A 20673-nucleotide genomic window follows, 5' to 3' on the forward strand; every position below is an offset into this window, starting at 1 on the left:
AGTGAAGAGTCTGAATGGAGTGGATGGATAAGGGTGATTAATGCACCCCATCCAGATAAGACTTGAACCACCTCCATGCAGAGCCAGTCATTCCAAGGTAGTTGGGGTTATCTTTAATTAGTTCATCTGCTAGCTAAGCAAACTTTGTAATGAGACTGTAATTGGTAGGCACAGTATTAACATATAACATACATATTAACATAACTAAGATTGCTCTCTTCACAGATCTTCATCCATTTTTTCAAAAGCAAATGAACATCTATTAATTTTAGTACAAATAACAGTAAGGTATATTTTGATATACAGTTTGAAAGCTAGCAATGTGTTAGGCTAGTAGGCTAACATAAAGTAGATTGAGAGTTGTGTCCTGATGTGGGTGGGGTTTGTTTGGCACATTGATTTTAGGGTTTGTTGGAACATGTGTCTGCCCCCGAAGGATAGGGCTATTGTGACAAACATTACTTTATACGCTGCATTCATGCTATACAGCATGCTAACTGATATCAGCAGAGTGCAGTACTTTACTGTATCATTGCTTATATTAAATTTATCTCAAAGTTGTAACAAGCTGTAACGAAATTCATCTGTAATACAAACTATTTACTCTTCAAATATGAAATTCTGTTTCATGAAATAGATTTAGCTTTTGTTTTAACATATATTTCATTTTAACAGCACTATGTTTTATTCATTACATAGAAATAGTATTGTATATAATAAACTGTAATATTTTATTAGAGGCTGATGAAGGAATAAAACTATTTTATTGGTAAAATGGCCCTGTGTGGGCAAAGTTAGGCCTGGTTGGCACCAGTGCACAACATGAATTATTATTTTATTTGATCACTTTTGAGCTTAAATGTTTAGCTTTCGTCTGTAGCTAGTTGGGTTATTGTAACATATGCCTGGGATAACCAGCAGAGAGTGAGAACTATACCCACCAACCCACTCTCGCCTAAAACAAGCCATGTTTGAGAAGTCTGAGTGTAACATACATAACTTAAAATAAACAGACATAAATATTTAATGAATCAAATTCTGCCCGTGTGAAATGCACTAAACCAACAGAATGGGCTTGACTCACCGCTGTTAATTGAGCACTGCTCATTTCCCTTTGTAGTGTGCTATATAGGGCACAAGTTAATGACTTTTACAATCTATGTAGTGCACTGTGCTTTAAGTGGAGGCCTGTTTTGACACAGTGCATGTGTTAGGGCACAGTGATAGGGATCCATACTCACACGAGAGGGATCTAAAAATAAATGTCACTGTATTAAAAAGTTGACCTCTCACTTTTGCCGTCCACGTTAAAAAGGGTGACCCCTGAAAGCACTCATTACAAATGTCATTAACGTCCTAATTAGTGCTTCTATTTTTTTTCTGGAATGGACGGCAGGGAACCTGAATTAAAATGATCCTTGACATGTGGCATGAACTGAAAGAGGGGCCGGGCAGAGCTTTTTTGATAAAAAAAAATGGCTTAGTGCACAAAACGGACGAGGGAAAAACGGCGTTATGTAAGATATGAGGCCTAATAGAGTTTAATACAGGGATGAAGGGGAGCCCGTCGACAGAGGGCGCTGTGGAGCGGCGATTGGGAGAGCAGCGAGCTGATTCTGCGGCACATTGACCACAGTGGGCTCGCCTGAAAAATGAAAGAGGAAAACGCTGTCGGTCGGAGACTGCTCACAGGAGAACCAGCCTGGACTCGCGCGAGCACATGGAAACCCGTAGTGCTCGCGTTTGGGGGTTATTAGTGAAAATGAGCGCATATGCATAGTGAGGCTTTGTAGTGAGTACATGTATATCGGCTATAGGCGACCTGTACAGTGGAAGGGGAATTCTTATGAGCTGTAATTCAGCATGAATTAGATTCCAAGCACAACTTGGATGGACATCGTGATCACTATTGACATCATATCTAAAGCTTTTTTTCCTTCCAGTCTGACTCAAACAGCTCATACACGCTGGAGTCACTCACACCACGGTGTTAGACTTCAGATCACGGACTGCGCAGAGAGGGGAGAGTGAGGGACACAAACAAACACTCTCTCTCTCTCTCTCTCTCTCTCTCTCTCTCTCTCTCTCTCCCTCTCTCTCTCTCTCTCTCTCTCTCTCTCTCTCTCTCTCTCGCCAGTCGCTGTCCGTGGTGCCCATGTGGTGCATAGCACTGAATATGAAGTACTGTAATGTAATAAACTCTCTCTCTCTCTCTCGCTCCCATCAGGAAGCTGTGTCCGGTGCTTGTGGTGAGTCTCGTTCACGGTGTGATGACCACGCGTGCAGACTCAGCAGCGCAATGGAGCGCGCGCATCACACTGTGAAAGAGAGAAAGTTGAGTGACAAAAGCGCTACGCTGTTACAGTATTTGCGCGGCTCCGAGGCGCGTGCGTTACCGTCAACGGGCCGCGAGCGCGCGCTCCGCCTCTGCTGAGCTGTGCTGAGTCGGTGGCTCTGCGGCGCACGACGCAAAACCGCGAGAACGGAAAGAAAACGAAAGAAAGTGTTGACGCGCTGTCGTCCCCGCGCCTCCACGCGCTCCCTCACATTTCCTAGGCAATCATGCGACATTTAGCTCCTCTAAATCCACCTCCACCGGCTACTTTCACACAAAAAACCTGAAGCTCAGCGAGTTGAGGCGCGCGCAGGGGGGGCAGCAAGGGGCGCGAGAGGGGGTGGAGAGAGAGAGAGAGAGAGAGAGAGAGAGAGAGAGAGAGAGGCAGGCTGCAATATCATTTGCGAATCGCTCGCGGAGTGCCGCAGACGCGCGCGCTCTGTGTGTGCTGCGGGTGAAGTGAAGGGGGACGGCGGCGGATCACGGGACGGACGAGCGGAGGGACGGCGACTTACTGCCTCCTCCTCCTCTTTTATCCGCTCTTCCTTTACTGGTGGTCGGCGCCGATATTTCGAGTATCATTATTGTGACTATTATTATTACTACTCACTTCCATGCAACTGAGAGAACTATAAACCGGCGCGTGAGTGTGTGTGTGTGCGTGCGCGCGCTCGTGCTGGCTTGCGTGCGTGCGTGTGTGTGAGAGAGACAGAGAGAGAGAGAGAGAGAGAGAGAGAGAGAGAGTTGTCGTCGTCGGTGGCGGGCGGCTGCAGAAATCTCGGCGGAGGAGCGGCAGGACAGTTCAGTGCGCTGCTGCTGCTGCTGCTGCTGCGCGAGGAGAAGTTGTCCGAATCCCGCTGAGAGGGAATAAACAACGCCGCGCGGAAACCATGCAGGAGGCGCGAGGACTGGATTTTAGAAGCACTTTCACTCACACCCGAACGGATTGAGCGACGTGCTTTTCCCTTCTTTTTTAGAATTTGAGTAGTTTTCTTTTTCTTTCTTATTTTTGCTGCCCTCAACAAAAAAGGAGCCGCGTTCGCTTCAGCCATGTGCTGAACGACATTTCATCACAGCGTTCAGGACTCTGCTCGCGCTGCGGGAGACGTTCATGGTAAGAAAGAGAAAAAAAGAACTGAGGTGAAGATTTTTGGAAGGGGAAAATAGAGAGAGAGGGAGAGAGAGGGAGGGAAAGGTAGAGGGAGAGAGGGGTGGAAAGCAAGAGACGCGCGCGGTGCCGTCCGGATAGTGGAGAGGGACTGAGAGGGGGAAAATCAGCACAAGTGAGCAGAATTACTCTTCGATTTTTATTCTGATTCTTTTTTCTAACTCACTGAAACGCGGGGAGCGATGAGGACTACTGGCGCAGTGGACTGTATGTGCTACTGCTGGCTCTTGCTGCAGCTGCTGAGTCAGCCCGCGGCGGCCAAGCAGGTGCTGCGTTACCGCCTGGCTGAGGAGGGTCCCCCGGACGTGCGCGTGGGGAACGTAGCCGCCGATCTGGGCATCGTGGCCGGCTCCGGGGAAGTGACTTTTACCTTAGAGTCCGGCTCCGACTACTTCAAAATCGACAACATCACTGGGGACCTGAGCACCAACGAGCGGCGGATAGACCGCGAGAAACTGCAGCAGTGCCAGATGATCTTCGACGAGAACGAGTGCTTCATCGACTTCGAGGTATCCGTGATCGGCCCCGCGCAGAGCTGGGTGGACCTGTTCGAGGGCAAAGTCATTATCCTGGACATTAACGACAACACGCCGTCTTTCCCTTCCCCCGTGCTCACTCTCTCCGTGGAGGAGAACAGACCCATCGGCACGCTCTACCTACTGCCCACTGCCACGGACAGAGACTTCGGCCGCAACGGGATAGAAAGGTACGAGTTGATCCAGGACGGCGCGGAGAGCTCCGTGCGACGGTTGGGGTCTGCGAGCGCGGACGTTCACGCGGCCAAAAGGAGGTTCGACGATGCGCAGAGCAGGAGCAGCGTGTTCGAGCTGCAAGTGGCCGACACCACGGACGGCGAGAAGCAGCCGCAGCTGATCATCAAAGGCGCGCTGGACCGCGAGCAGCGCGACTCGTATGAGCTGACTCTGCGCGTGCGAGACGGGGGCGACCCCCCGCGCTCCTCCCAGGCCATCCTGAGGGTAATGATCACGGACGTGAACGACAACAGCCCTCGCTTTGAGAAGAGCGTGTATGAGGCGGACCTTCCCGAGAACAGCTCCCCTGGCGCCCCCATCCTCCAGCTCAAGGCAGTAGATGCTGATGTTGGGGTCAATGGACAGATTGAGTATGTTTTTGGGGCAGCCACAGAATCAGTGCGCCGGCTCCTGCGGCTGGATGAAAGTACAGGGTGGCTGAGCGTGTTGCACAGGATTGATCGTGAGGAAGTAAGTCAGTTGAGGTTTACGGTCATGGCAAGGGACCGTGGTCAGCCACCAAAGACTGATAAAGCAACTATGATAATTAACATCAAAGATGAGAATGACAACGTCCCAAATATCGACATAAGAAAGATCGGACGCATTTTCCTAAGAGATGGTGTGGCGAATGTGGCTGAAGATGTGGTGGTAGACACACCCATTGCACTGGTCCAAGTGTCGGATCGTGACAAGGGTCCGAATGGTGTTGTGACGTGCACAGTGGTAGGTGATGTTCCCTTCCAGTTGAAGCCTGCAAGTGAGATAGAAGGTGACATGAACAAAAAGAAATACTTCCTGCATACGTCAGCACCGCTTGATTACGAGGCTGTGCAGGAGTACAACGTTGTCATAGTGGCCGTGGATTCGGGCAGCCCCAGTTTGTCCAGTAACAACTCGCTAATTGTAAAAGTGGGAGACATGAACGACAACCCACCCATCTTCACCAAGAGCACGGTGGAGGTCTCGTTCCCAGAGAACAATGCCCCAGGGGAGCGCGTAGCGACTGTAGTGGCTTTGGATGCAGACAGCGGCAAAAATGCAGAAATTTCATACTCGCTGGACTCCTCAGTGAATGGGATATTTTCCATTGACCCAGACAGCGGTGACATCCGTGTTAACACCATACTTGACCGTGAACAAACCGAGCGCTACGAGTTCAAGGTTATCGCCAAAGACAAAGGAGTGCCTGTCTTACAGGGCTCGGCCACGGTGGTGGTGCTGGTGGCAGACAAAAATGACAATGAACCAAAGTTCATGCAGGATGTTTTCACTTTCTATGTGAAGGAAAACCTGCAGCCCAACAGTCCTGTAGGCATGGTGACAGTGATGGATGCTGACAAGGGGCAGAATGCTGAGATGAGCCTCTACATTGAGGAAGAAGAGGATATATTCTCCATCGAGAACAACACAGGAACCATCTTCTCCACTGTGGCCTTCGACCGTGAGCAGAAGACTACCTATTCATTCCGCGTCAAAGCTGTGGATGGCGGTGACCCACCTCGATCGGCCACAGCGACCGTATCGCTTTTTGTGATGGATGAAAATGATAATCCACCAACAGTCACTTTCCCCATTAACAGTTCCTACACTCTGTTACCCCCTTCCAGCAATATCCGAACAGTCGTCCGAACGGTCATTGCCACTGATACTGACACGGGTGTCAATGCTGACCTCAGTTACAGCATAATTGGTGGCAACCCATTCAAGCTGTTTGAAATTGATCCTGCCACTGGTGTCATTTCATTAGTTAGCAAACTTGAGCAGAAACATTTTGGCCTTCATCGCCTGGTAGTGCAAGTTAATGACAGTGGGGTTCCTTCCCAGAGCACCACCACACTAGTGCATGTCTACGTCAATGAAACGCTCTCTAACTCCACCATAGTGGATGCCCAGATTGCCAAGAGCCTTGGAACACCACTTAACGCAGATATAGCTGGAGACCCAAACTATGACCTGGGTAAGCAGCGCTTAAGCATCGCCATTGGAGTGGTGTCTGGCATCATGACAGTCATCCTCATTATCCTTGTTGTGGTCATGGCCCGCTACTGCAGGCCCAAGAACAAGAACGGCTATGAGGCTGGTAAGAAAGACCACGAGGACTTCTTCACCCCGCAACAACATGACAAAAGCAAGAAACCCAAGAAGGACAAGAACAAGAAGAAGTCAAAGCAGCCACTCTACAGCAGTATCGTCACTGTCGAGGCATCAAAGCCCAATGGACAGCGCTATGATGGGGTCAATGAGAAACTTTCTGACAGTCCTGGAATGGGCCGCTACCGCTCTGTTAACGGCGGGCCTGGAAGCCCAGATCTCGCCCGCCACTATAAGTCCAGCTCACCCCTGCCTACAGTCCAGCTTCACCCACAGTCGCCCACAGCGGGTAAAAAGCACCAGGCCGTTCAGGATCTGCCCCCGGCCAACACCTTTGTGGGCACCGGAGATAACATATCCATTGGATCTGACCACTGCTCCGAGTACAGCAGCCAAACCATCAACAAGTACAACAAACAGGTAAGAACCTATCTAAATGAATCATCCAGTAATTATATTTCCTTAATTTCTGTAGTCTTTCTCTCTGTTTCTACTGATAGAATGACTTGTTTTCACCAGCCAGGGCGCACTGTAATAGCACCGTGCTGGCTCTATGTATTTTTAGCTGAGCTGTCTGTTTCTCTGTATCGACCCGCTTTGGTTCATGGTGCTATTAAATGTAATAGTGAAAGCGGCGCGAGGGCATACTTTAGTCAGGGATATCATATTCCGTGGGCCTGCTGCGCTGAACCCTCGCTGCGGACGCGTGGGGCTCCTTTGAGGCTGTGTTCACAGTGCAGACGAGGTGTCAGTGTCTGTGACCTCTGTCTGTGTATGTGTCAGTTGAGCGGATGGGATCACATAAGGCTCTGGTTTGCAGCTATTCCAGCATAGCGGTGGGCCTGCAGCTAGTGCAGAGGCTCCCTAATGCCAGGTTAAGACACCCCAGCCCCCCTGAGACCCCTTCCATTCAAAACACAACTACCTTTTTCCTAGCTGGGCGGGTTTGGCTGAAAGAGAGATGATAGAAAGCAGAGAAAAGGGGCCGAGATTGAAAATGGTGGAATGTTATTGGTGGTGTCGTGTTTTATATTGCTTCCTCGGGCTGACTCGGAACAGCTGGGCGAGAGGTCACATTTAACATTCCTGTGCACTTGTGTGTCTGGACCAATTCACTGACCTAGCTGTGAAATCCCTGTTTCTCTCTCTCTCTCTTGCTGCTCCCTTTCTCTTTTACCCCTATCTACTTCATTCCATTTCAATTTCACTTCTTCTCCATTTCGCTCTCTCTCTCTCTTCCTCCCTTTTGTTTACACCACCATTTAAAATGTAAAAGACTTTTTCTGCGCTCCCGCAAGCTTGACAGGGCATTCATATTCCGAGCCGTGCGCGCGTGCGAATTAATCAATTCATATCGTTATTGTTCTCTCTCCTTTGGAGCGGAGAGGAAGGAGGCGAGGTTAATACATGATGAAGTCAGTCCTTTAACGGGAAAAAGAACACTTGGCCTGTTGTTTCATGAGTTTTCTATGGTGGTCTAGTACATTATTGATCATTCTCTTACATGGACACGATGTAAGAAGCAACTCTTGCATCCGTAAGTGCTTCTCTCCCCATCACAAGACAGATTTCCCCGTCTCTCTCTTTTTTAACTAAGCGCTCTCTCTCACTTTAACCCACACAGTTCTTCTCTATTTCACAGTATTTTCTTTCTTGCACAGAGCCTCTTTTTTTCAGGGTTTTCACACAAAATCTCTGCCCTCTCTCCATTTCTCTTTTTTATCTGAATTTGAAAATATATTCTTCTATTTCTCTGCTCTCGCCTCCTTTCTTATTCTCCCTCTTTTTGCCAGTCTCTGTTTTGCTCTTGTCTTAGTATTCCTTTCACATTTCTGCTCTGTCCTTGCCCAGATCCCTATTTGCTGCTTCTTGCTCTCATCCTCTGTGGTTTTGCCATCCATCAACAAACTCTGTCTTGGTTTTTCATTTCTCTCCCTCTATCTCACTCTCTCTCTCAGCCTCTCCTTCTTTCTCTGTCTCCCTCTCCCTCTCTCTGCCTTTAATGTGCCGTGTAGAGGCGTCTGCGCCCACTTGTGAGAGGAGTGCTATTGGTTATGTTTCTTGCGGATGTCTCATACATAATTAAACATGCACTCTATTTGCTGCCATGGCACATGTATTGTGTGCCCGCATACCCTGCTAAGATATAATTACTTATTTATTTATTTTTTAATTCAAGCTCTGTGGTGGTTTTGATATGCCGTCCATTTGTGGCGAGCACCCACGCGCAGCCCTCTTCTCTATAAGGTGTGGGGTGAAAGCCTTCTCCCCCATTACCAATATGCAATTACTGCTTCTTAAGCATGAGGTGCTATCAAGTCTGCCGCTGTTTCGTGAGTTATCCCCGCTGACAATTTAACAGGGGCTCCCTTGATGTTTTATTGAACATTATCAGGACTAGCCAATGTGCCCCTGCAAAACCCATTAAGTTTGCTGCAAAGCATAATAGTCTATATCAAATGCATTGTAAGGAGAAGTCATTAGAATTTAATTTTAGCGATCGACTGCTGGGAGCCCTGTAAGTTTCCTGCTTGCTTTTGTCTGTGAAATTGGACTTCTCTTGTGTTGACATTTGCGTTGATGTTAAAAGGGAACTAATTTCTCTCTCTCTCTCTCTCTCTCTCTCTCTCTCTCTCTCTCTCTCTCTCTCTCTCTCTCTCTCTCTCTCTCCCCCTCTCTCTCTCTCTCTCTCTCTCTCTCTCTCTCTCTTTCTCTCTCTCTCTCTCCCTCCTTCCACATATCATGGAATTTACTTTGTAATGAACCTGCATACTCATATACTCTCATGCACCAATTATAAAATTAAGAGACAAGCTGACCGGCCCTCCTGCTGGCATCTTGGTTTAAAAGTGGCTGGTTTGGACTATGTTCATTCTTAAGTGCAGAACGAAAAGCATTTAGAGTTTTGCTTATTGAGAGACCTCCTCCGCCAACCCTAACATATAGGTAATAAGCTGCTTAAGGCAATACAGTGCAAGTACTGCATAATCAGGTAAAAGACTATTGAGTTTATTAGTGCAAGTTGAGCAAGAGGTCAGTTTATTCCTCTCTTGGCTTCACATGTTGATCGCGTTTGTGAAGTAACCCCATAAGTGACCAGGAGCTGATAGCAGGTCCAGGTTTCCATTCCGCACACCTATAACTCAGACAGTTTGCAGTTTTTCGTATACTTTCTGAATAACAAGGCTTTGGATATAATAAGCCTGGGATGTTAAAGGGCTTGTGTCTTATGTTTTTCTTGGTTTTTCATTTTTCCCCCTGTGGTCTACTTATGACTTTTGCTTGGATTTATGTACCAAAACCAGTCACACATACCTTTAGTAGTTATTTAGCATGATTGTTTTCAAATCTCTCATTTTTCTTTAGAACTAAGCAGGCTGTTTTTTTATTGTGGCTTCATTCAAAAGTAGATGTATATATTTAAATGTGTTGTATTATGTGACATCACAAAACCAGTGAATTCAAAGCAGACTGTTCGTTTCCATATATGGACTGTATGGATTGTGGAGTAAATAGTATGTTTGGAAACTTTAACAACATTTATCTACTACATCAAACCATTTCAATTAAACAAGCTAGGAAAATTCTTTTTTTCCTTGTTATGGGCCCTTTAAAGGGTTATTCAGTTATCTAGCGCAAAGGTTAAATAAACCAGTTCAGCTTAATGCGTAGCTGGAGATGGAATCTGAGTGAGAATTTACAAAGCACAAGCTTTAGAAGCAGCATTAAGCATTAAATAATGAAGACTACCTCTCCTGTACAATGCCCCAATAGCGAATGATCCCTGAAATTGCATGTTAAGCGGCTGAGTGAGGCTGAGGTCTTTCTGATCATATTTGATTTCAGCTGCTATGCCCTGACATCTGAGATTCTCTCTCTCTCTCTCTCTCTCTCTCTCTCTCTCTCTCTCTCTCTTTCTCTCCCCCTCTGTCTTCCTCTATCTGGTGAAAGAGAAGAAAAAAGAGAGACAGGGACAAGAAAGAGGGCCCTGTTAACTGGCTAGAGAAAGGTCTCTACTGTTCAGTGTGCAGTGTGTAGTGTGTTTAAGTGTGTATGTGCAAAGGCCTCATGAATGTGCGGTCTGGTTTCAGGTAAACTCCCCTCCCAACGCTCACTCACATGGCTCCAGACAGGTATCCAGGCAACTGGTGGAGCATAGCTCTTCCATGTCCCCTGCACACGAGATATTTAAGCGGTCATTAACTTAACCCAATGCAGGTGGCTACTTGAGTTCCATCAGCCAGCTGTCATTGTGCACATAGGAGACTGGAAGATGATATATTTGACATTTTAGCTCTGTCAGAAATGGGAAAGAAAAGTTTTTATTTGCATCTCTAGAATGTAGAAATTTAAACATAGGCTTACTTTTTTCTAACACTATCTAGTACCAAATAATGTGCTTGTATTTCATAGTAATAAATGAACATCACAAGTAGTAAGCTAGACAGCTGACTAATAGGTAGGTAATATTTTGTTGCTGTCAAAGCAAAATCTTGAATTTCCAGAATAACTTTACAGGAGAAGGGAAATACATTCTTAACTTTTAATGTAAGCTTTTGTTCTATTTCTGTTGGTTGATTCTTTATAAAACTGTGACACAGGAATTTTCAAAACATATATTTAAAAGAAAAACTAATTATATTTAAGTGCAAATAATTTAAGACATCCTCTAACATCAACACACTTAAATATGGCATTTTTCTGTAGATTTCATTACACAACATCTATTTTTTTGCTGAGATTAACAAAAAAATAAATAAAACAAAGTATTAAAAAAAATTTTGCACTGGCCATATTTTATGTTGTATTTTTTCTCCCAGTATGCTAATTGCATGTTAGAGGACCTATGCAGAGAATGTCTTAGCTTATTTTAAGTTATGTTATCAACAAAACATTTGCATTGTTTGCATATGCAACTATATGAATATTTATCTCTGCACAGAATAAATCTTAATCACAAATGAGAGAAGAACTGTAAAAAACTGAAAAAACTATAGAGGCTTAAAAGGAAATGTGTTTTGAGACAGCAAACTGTACTGCAGCTCTATCACAGCCTAAACTGAACTCACAAATAAACAAACATAAAAACAGTGTAAGCTAATATACCATAGTAGAGACAACCATAAAGCAAAATTCTGACTATTAAGAGTATTCTTTGTATTGGTGCCAAGACTGACCCAGTGTATCAAATCGGAGCACCTCTGTGTTGTACGTAAGGAGAAGGTTCTTCTTTTCGCTACTGGCTCAAGCATTCAGTAAAGGCATGGTAGGCCTACTTAAGTCGAAAAATGGGTCTGAGTTATCCATTATGGTATAATACAGCTCCCCACTTCAGTGCTATTAGGAATTCTGTCATAACCCAGAAGCATATTTTGCCAGTCCCATATGCTTCCTTTGCATACCTAAATGGCATGAATATTAAATGTGTGTTCTCTGTAATTATTATACTGTTTTTATGGAAACAGAAAAAGTTGACCAGTTTCAGGTGGTGGGATAAATTATAAAAGCCCACCATCTCTCATCTTCACCTGTTTATCTGTAGCTTGTTGGAGTGTCTAAGCACTTTGAATGGGGCACTTGCCTGGTGCTACTTTGCACTTGAACAAACATATAAAACTCACACTTACAAATCAGGGTCGCCCTCATAAAGCATGAGTGTGTATGCGTGTGTGAGCTGTGTTGTGACAGCCAGTGTCCTTTTGCTCTCATGTTGTCTCACTGTCGAGAGAACTGTATGCAAATCGAGTTTACTCATTTGTGTTGAATACAGGACAAATGTTCCCTGAGAGAACATGAAGTCACTAGCAGGGTTAAGGTGTTGCTGTACGTGCTGTTTTGTAGCACTATTGCAGTTAAACTCAGCACTGCAATTTCAGCTCTAAAGAGATTGTCAGGTGTCTTTCTTATTCAGAACACATATGCAAATGTATGGAAATGCACTGTTAAAATGTTTATAAGTTGTCTGTTGTTGTAGCTCAGGTAACCTCTATACTACTCTGGATAACAGAATATTCAAATAACAACTTTTTACAGTGCATATTATGGGCTTGAATTTAATCACCTGCTGACTTTATTAGTGTGTTATTAAAGAGTTTGTCCAGTAACACACACAATAACACACACTCACACACACCCACACACACACACATATGTACATATATATGTGCTTATTAACACAAATAGCTAGTCAGCCAATCAGATGGCCGCAACTCAATGCATTTAGGCACTTAGAGCTGATTAAGACAACTTGCTGAAGTGCAGACTGAGCATCAGGATGGGGAAGAAAGGGGATTTAAGTGGGACTTTGAACGTGCCGTGGTTGTTGTTGCCAGACGGGCTGGTCTGAGTATTTCAGAAACTGCTGATCTACTGGGATTTTCACACACAACCATCTCTAGAGTTCACAGAGAATGGTCTGAAAAAGAGAAAATAGCCAGTGAGCGGCAGTTGTGTGGACGGATATGCCTTGTTGATGTGAGAGGTCAGAGGAGAATGGGCAGACTGGTCAAGATGATAGAAATGCAACAGTAACTCAAAAAAACACTTGTTATAACCCAGGATTGCAGAATACCATCTCTGAACACACAACATGTCGAACCTTGAAGAAGATGGGCTACAGCAGCAGAAGACCACACCGGGTGCCACTCCTGTCAGCCAAGAACAGGAAACTGAGATTACAATTTGCACGGGCTCACCGAAACTGGACAATAGAAGAAAAAACGCCTGAATCCGATTACACTCCGATCTGAACGTGTAATAACGTTCTGCGCATGCGCGGCGCGTCATCGCGAAAGGTTAATACCTTTGTACCTTGTGGCGGAGCTGAAGCTGAAGCTGGTCTGCAGAGGAGACGAGGTTTATACTGTGAGCTTTAAAAGACGGCGGTGGGACGGACGGCCAGCTTATGTGTCTCAGAGCACGACGTCTTCCTTTATAAGTGCATGTGAAGGACGTTTTTCTGAGCCTGACGTCAGTTTAAAGCCATTAAAAACAAGCGCGCCAACTGGAAACTCATCTCGCGCCGACTGGACCTCACGTGATGTTCGCTGTCATGGTAACGTTCACCCTCAGCGCTGCTCCACGCATGCGCGTCATTCTGCATCGGATTACTTGTAGTCGGCATGTAAACGAAGATTTTGGTCAGATTGTTGAGGAGAGTGAGCAGATAAACCCCTCAGTCTGAATCTGTAATCCGATTCTGTTCAATGGGATTGGCAAAAATCTTTGCATGTAAACACAGCCAATGAGTTCACTGTACTAATGACCTCCACAGTCACCAGATCTCAATCCAATAGAGCACCTTTGGGATGTGGTGGAACGGGAGATTCGCATCATAGATGTGCAGCAACTGCGTGATGCTATCATGTCAATATGGACCAAAATCTCAGAGGAATGTTTCCAACACCTTGTTGAAAGTATGCCATGAAGAATTAAGGCAGTTCTGAAGGCAAAAGGGGGTTCAACCTTTTACTAGCAAGGTGTACCTAATAAATAAAATAAAAAAAATAAATAAAAAATATATATATATATGTATAATCATAATGAGTATATTACACATTAGTCTTGAACAACAGTGAAGCGACTGTGAATTGAACTGAACTGAATATATTTGAGAGAGAGAGAGAGAGAGAGAGAGAGAGAGAGAGAGAGTGTGTGTGTCATACAAAATAAAGTAATAAATACCTAAATGCTTTCACAAGCACAAACATGAGACAAAGAGGAGGGGCATTTTGGAAGTGAATGTGTGGAGAGATGAGAAATGTGAAAGATCTTAAAATCTGTCAGCAGACATTATGCAAATTTAACGCACCAGTCAAAAGTGTGGACACACTCATGATCGAGTGTTCTCATTTTTACGAATTTCCTTTTTCTAATAGTAGTGACTGTATCAAAGCAACAAAATAACATGGAATTATGCAGAGACCAAAAAGTGTTACTGCCAAGACACTTGAGCCTAACCTTCCCCAACTGACCCCAACATTCTAATGCTGACACTGTTTCACAGTAAGAGCTGATAAACCCCTGTGAATGAGAGGAAACTTCTAGATCAAGTGTGAACATTCAAGAAACATATGTAGGTACCGAACGTTCTAGATTTGTGTGAATGGATGATAACCTTCTAGAACAGGGCGGAGAGGGAGAATATCCTTATTAGTGGGAGAACAACACTGCCCAGCACATTTTTGTGTTTTCCTGCCAAAACATGCCCGCTTCAACTCAGGAAGGGCTTATTAATTAGGGGACTAGCTGATTCAGGTGTGTTAGGAGCAGGGCAACACTACAATGGGAGGCTGGGATGGGAGCCGCTACTCTAGAACATTCTGGAACAGTGTGGATGAGAAAGGGAAAAAAATCAAAACTCTTTTATACTTTAGATCCTTCAAGTAACCCCTATATGTCTTGATGCAGCTTTACAAACTCTTAACATTCTCTCAGGTGACTCAGTGAGGAGCCGCCTGGGGTGCTTTTCCAACAGGCTTGAAAAAGTTTCACACGTGTCGGCTGCTACTAGTGTTTTATTTAAATTTTTTTGTTATGGAAATGAATTCATATGTAGGCAAGAACTTCACCATTTAGATTTAACTTGAAAACACATTTCAAGCATTTGTGTGTGTGCCTTTAGGTCAAAATGTCTATAGAATTATGAAAAATGCATTCAGTCAGGTCATTTCCAAAGCTTTGAGTACTGCTGCACATTTACATCATCTATTCCTTTACAATCTGGAGCCACACCCTTATGATTTAACTGAGCTGTGGCCTATCTGAGCAATGATGGACAGACGAAGGGAATGTAGAAGAGAAAAACACACACATGAAACATTACACACCGTAGTGTTGATGTAGGAATAGCAGTCAAGCCTTCATTCTAATGGAGCTGCCTGTCTTCAGCTGCAGTTAGTGAAGCTATGTAAAACAGCAGCGTAAATCTGCTCTGACATTCAGGAGCTTTCGAGTCACTGTAGAAGGCCACAGGTGAAGATGGAGAATGCTTCACTCGCTTTTTGTAGCCATTTCTCTTGACCTTTTAGGAGTATTATAGCAGCAGCTCTTTGATTTGCTTTCTTGTGCTTTTAAGTAAACCACCCTTTCAGCAGGCTGACAACTATGAAGCTTGAGTGGGCCTCTCTCTCTCCCTCTCGCTCTCTCTCTCTGTCTCTCTTGCACTCTCTCTCGCGCTCTCTCTCTCTCTCTTGCTCTCTGTCTCTCATGCTCTCTCTCTATCTCTCTCTTACACTTTCTCTTTCCTCTTATTTGCTCTCGTTCTTTTTCTCATAATCTTTCTCTCTCCCCCTTTTGTCTCTCTTTCTCCTCTATTTCTCTTCTTCCTACTCTCTTTTCCTTTTTCTCACTCTCACTCCCTCTCCTCTTCTCCCTATTTCGCGCTCGCTCTCTCTCTCACTCTCTATCGCTCTCTCTCTCTCTCTCTCTCTCTCTCTCTCTGTCTGTCTCTTTACCCTTCTCCTACTGTCTCTCTCTGTTTTACGGTATCTCTCTCTCTCTCTCTCTCTCTCTCTCTCTCTCTCTCTCTCTCTCTCTCTCTCTTACACTTTCTCTTTTCTCTAATTCACTCTTTTTCTCTAAACTTTCTCTCTCCCCTTTTAGTCTTTCTTTCTCCTCTGTTTCTCTTCTTCCTACTTTCCTTCTTTCTCTTTTTCTCTTTCTTACTCCCTCCCTTGCTCTCTCCCCTCTCTTCTTCTCTATTTCTCTTCCACTTTCTCTTTCTTTCTTTTTCTTCTTCCCTTTCACTCTTCCTCTCACTCACTTTCTCTCCTTCACTTCCTTGCTCTCATTCACCGCTTTCTCTCTCTTGCTCTCTCCCTGTTTTCTCTTTTTCTCATCCTGTCTTATTGTTTATCTTTCTTTCTGTCTCTCTTACTCTTTCTCACTCCTTCTTTCTTTCTCTCTTTTCCTCTTACTCTTTCCTCTCTTTCTTATTCCCTCTCTTGTCCTCTCTCTCCCCTCTCTCTTCTTTTCTGTATTTTTCTTCTTGTGTCTGTCTTGCTCTTTCTCTCATTCTCTTTCTTTCTGTCACTCCCTTTCTCTTCCTTCCTTGCTCTTTTTCTTTCCATCCTTTTTCTCTGTCTCTTTTTCACTCACATTTTTAACTTTTCTCCATTCCCTCTCTCCGAACGTAAACACTAATGACTGAATGTGAAATGTCAGAAGGCACATCTATAACATTTGTCATGATAAGCTGATGAAAGTGATGGTTAGAGGAGGATGTCAGAAAGTGACAGGAGAGTGAGAGAGAGACAGATTCATAGAAAGACAGGAGCGAAAGAGTGGCAGCACTTCTTGATTGGTCGGCGGCGAGCTGATTGTAAATGGCAGAGTGTGTCGTCTGCGTTGTGAGTCGTCCTCACTTTTCAATTTCGATGGCGCCAGAAAGCAAGATTTCATTTTGTATGAAGCAGCGTGAGACGTGGGAAAAGAAAAGGCATTTTACTTTCTAACAGGTAAATCCATCCATTCTTCAGCTAGCATTGGCTCCAGGTTCTTACAGTGGAGGAGTGAAGGGGCTGCACACAGGAGGCACACAGCATTCTGATTGTCACTTACAGGGATTTTTGGCATGCTGAACTATCTCAATGACAGTTCTATGAGCGTTTGAGTGCGTGTGTGTAGCGTTCATGTTGCTGCGTTGTTTTTACATCACTGCTCTCCCTCAGCTTCTCATCTCTCCTTTTTAATCCTTGTATGTTTAAGTCAAACATGGCTTGGTGCTGTTGTAGGGCAGCACAGGGGAATAGTTGGCAGTCATAGAGGATACCAGCAGGGATCAGATGCTTTTTCTCTGGCTTTTGAACTGCTGAAAGAGAATGGCTTTTTTTTGCTGGGAAAACCCAGGCGATATTTTCATAGTGCTGCATTTGCTCACAGGGTCATGGCCTAAAGCAACCTTTTAGCTGTGTGCTTTGTGCTGGGGGAGAGATCTTTTTTCTCCACTGAAATGCACTGCAGAGAATTTGCCTGATCATTGCTGCATTAATAAAATATGACAACACAATTTAGTCTACCTACTTTAGTCAAAAGTTCTGGTGATGTAATATATTTTATTCACCGGGGGGGGGGGGGGGTACTGTACCTGTGTGTTAGTGAGACACTGTCTCTAAAAGCATATGATTCATGTTTTTATTGGCACCAGCATCAAGGCAGAGAAAGAGAGTATACAGACTAAGTGTGTGTGTGTGTGTGAGTGTGTGTGTGAGTGTGTGTGTGTGTGTGTGTGTGTGAGAGAGAGAGAGAGAGAGAGAGAGAGTAGGCAGAGAGAGAGAGAGAGAGTAGGCAGAGAGAGAAAGAGATTTTACAGACTAAGTGTGAGAGAGAGAGAGAGTAGGCAGAGAGAGAGAGAGAGTAGACACAATGAGAGATGTGCAGATAGAGAATGATAGAAAAATGGAAAAAATGAAAGTCCCTCCAGTCCATTTAACCTAGTCTCTGATGAAGTCATGCTTGTCCTTCATAAGAAAGAGGCTTGTGAGCAATAAAAGAACGACACCTCTCTGAGTGAGTTACTCTCTCTGTCACCTGCTGGCACAGGCATCCAATCCAAATGCTCGTTAGCTGGATGGAACTGTGTTTATGGAGTGAAATAATAGACACAAAATATGACTGACAAGTCACTTCTCACAGCAAGCAAGTGAATATGTGTGTGTGTGTGTGTGTGTGTGTGTGTGTGTGTGTGTGTGTGGACACACTCGTCTGACGGAGTGGGCATTCAGTTATGCAGCTGATTTTCAAAGATGCTTCCACACAGCAGATTCAGATGAATATGCATGTGCACACACACACACACGTGTAGATAAAAAGTTGTTTAAATCTAAATATATAAGAATTTTCTAAGCCTAATCTTAAACTTAACCCTAACCATAATCTCAGCAACCAAAAAAATCATTGATTCAGCCTTTTCAGTGTTGAAATTTAAATAACTTGTAGCTATTGAGGAAAGTGCTTTACCTTGTAAGGATCATTTTGATGATGGTTTTGTCGTGTTTTTCCTCTATTTTTCCTATATAGTGTGCAAAAACAAATATGCACACAAACACACAGACACACACGTATGCTTAGCATCCTCCTTCTCAACGTCCCTCCTTAGTCTGGTCTGGCACCATTTATTTGCCTTCTTAACCCTTGCCCTGTTCTGCATGTAGAACAGGCGGATGTGGGGGCTTGAAATATTAAGCGAGGTGCAATCTCTTGACTGCATAAGTGGGGATTAAACACTAAGGCCAGAATAAAAAATGCAAATGTCTGGCACATCGGTCTGAGGCAGAATGCCTTTTATGTGTGAGCTCTCATTGGTATGGACTGAAAACAGCCAAACCCTGATGGATCTAAATTGAGGGAAAACAGGTGAAAAGAACAGGCTGGACTTCACTATTAGGCCTTTCTTTTTTGGCACGCTTTCTGCTTGTCAGCTTTTAAAAGGGATTATAATGTGTGTGTGTGTATGTGTGTGTGTGTGTGTCTGGTCTGCCCCAAATGAGACTATGTGTGTGTGAGTCAGGAGAGAGTAGGTTCAGCAGCCATCCATCAAGCTGTGGGGTAGCGGTGTGCACTGCGGCTTAGGAGCAAGAGCAAGGCCACAGGGCTGTGTGTGTGTGTATGTGAGTGTGTGTGTGCAGCAACAGGGGCCTCTATGGTTCAGCCGTTCCATCACAAGAACACTGACACATAGCTACATGCCTGAAAAGATTTCAGTCTCCCAGGTGTGTGTGTGTGTGTGGGTGTATATAGTAGTGTGTGTGTGTGTATGTGCCTGTTTGTGTGTAAAAATCAGGGGCAAAATCTGCACAAATTAAACCCTCCACAAAACAAAGAAATTGACACCACAAGTAAAAACAAAATCTTGAAACCACCTTGAAAACTGTCCTATTTTAACCCACTTGAACTCAACTGGACATGAGATCTTATTTGTATCATGGCTGCTATGCCAGCTGCCTAACAAAATAAGCCCCAAACATCACTAAACTTTAAAAGTGACTTCAGATAAACGTCCTGTAATTTGAGCAGGGGTGCATGGAGCATGTAAGTCTAGTAAAGGTGCAAGCCACTGATTGGTCAAATGCAATCATCATCACTGGAGTCAGATGACCCTATTAAAACTAAGTAAATAAACAAATAAATCGTATATATACAGACAGACATCCATCCATACATACATACACACACATACATACATACATACATAAATACATACATACATACATAAATGCTTGCCAGAATGTCTCTCACATAAAACCAGTCTGTATAAAACCTCATACCTCCATTTTTGCCATTTTTCAGTTTTGACGTGATTTGAAAATGCCTGTTGCCCTTTACGTCTTGTGCAAATTTCATGATGAATGGACCAAAATAAATGGCCCAAAAATAGTCTGGTTCCATTGACACATGTTTAAAAGTAAAGTATGTTTTTCCTTCACCTGGAAAGTTACCATTTTGGAGATTTGTTCCGACTGCAGTGATATGTTTCCTGATGAATGGTACAATAGAAGTAGTCCAGAATTACTTGGAATTAACATTAATTAACATTTTTCTTCTTCTATAGAAGGTTTTGTTAAACAACCTCAGTATTTTTTTCACATACATGCCAATTTTTGTTCACCTGTCTATCATGTACCTCTCTCAACTGCAACATAGATCTAAATCACAGAACCACCGAATCAAACCTGTTGTAGATGGTGGAAATATTCATTATCACATAGCTCACGCGCTAGCTGGGAAGCCCCGTATCAATAAGAGGCCACCTGAGAGAGCCCAGGCTATTAGCGCTGGCCGATAAATCTTGTCAGATGGCGGAGCGAGGGGCGGCCTGTGAAAAATGAAGGTCACGAGCTGGAGTTTATGAGAGGCTGTTATAAAATAAGCTGAATTATGGAGTCCCCTGGGCCTCCTTGCAAATGCTAATTTCAGACACTGGAGTCCCCCTGTGCACTCACACTGTAGGGTTAGCCCAGGTACAGGACTAGGAGAATTATACTGTGATTTGATAGAGGGGTGGAGTTGTTGACACCTTGATTGTGTCTAATTTGAGAGAAATTATTTAAAATGGAATTCGTGGGAGAAAAAAGAAAAAAGGGTGAGAGTTTGTTGAGGTGGAACTGAAATACTACTATTGAAAAAAAGAATGTACTCAATATGTAAAATATATAAATATTAGATCAGCATTGACGGTATGTAATGAGATACACATTTTAAGGTTTCATACAATTTGAGTTTAAGATTTGATTTTCAGTATTTTATTTGTTATATATTGTCTTCCAAAACATTAAAAACTGTTTATTTTAGCTTAGTTTGAGTTCTCAAATGGAGCTTTTTCAGTG

The 20673-nt window shown here is 44.0% G+C and overlaps 1 protein-coding gene across 7 annotated transcripts in view; it reads left to right on the forward strand.

Annotated features, from left to right (window-relative positions):
* The first annotated feature begins 2739 nt into the window (after positions 1-2739).
* Positions 2740-20673, forward strand: part of pcdh7b (protocadherin 7b) — a 157215-nt gene continuing 139281 nt past the window's right edge. For 4 of the 7 annotated variants that reach the window (XM_017699628.2, XM_017699629.2, XM_017699631.2 and 1 more), the window contains exon 1: positions 2741-6769. In XM_017699628.2, the coding sequence (XP_017555117.1) occupies positions 3686-6769 (3084 nt within the window). In that variant the 5' untranslated portion in view covers positions 2741-3685. Of the gene's footprint in view, positions 6770-20673 lie in introns of all 7 variants that reach the window. The other 3 variants (XM_017699630.2, XM_037546512.1, XM_017699632.2) reach the window with 1 other exon arrangement.

This window comes from Pygocentrus nattereri, chromosome 2 (genome assembly GCF_015220715.1).
Source record: "Pygocentrus nattereri isolate fPygNat1 chromosome 2, fPygNat1.pri, whole genome shotgun sequence".
Lineage (NCBI taxonomy): Eukaryota > Metazoa > Chordata > Actinopteri > Characiformes > Serrasalmidae > Pygocentrus > Pygocentrus nattereri.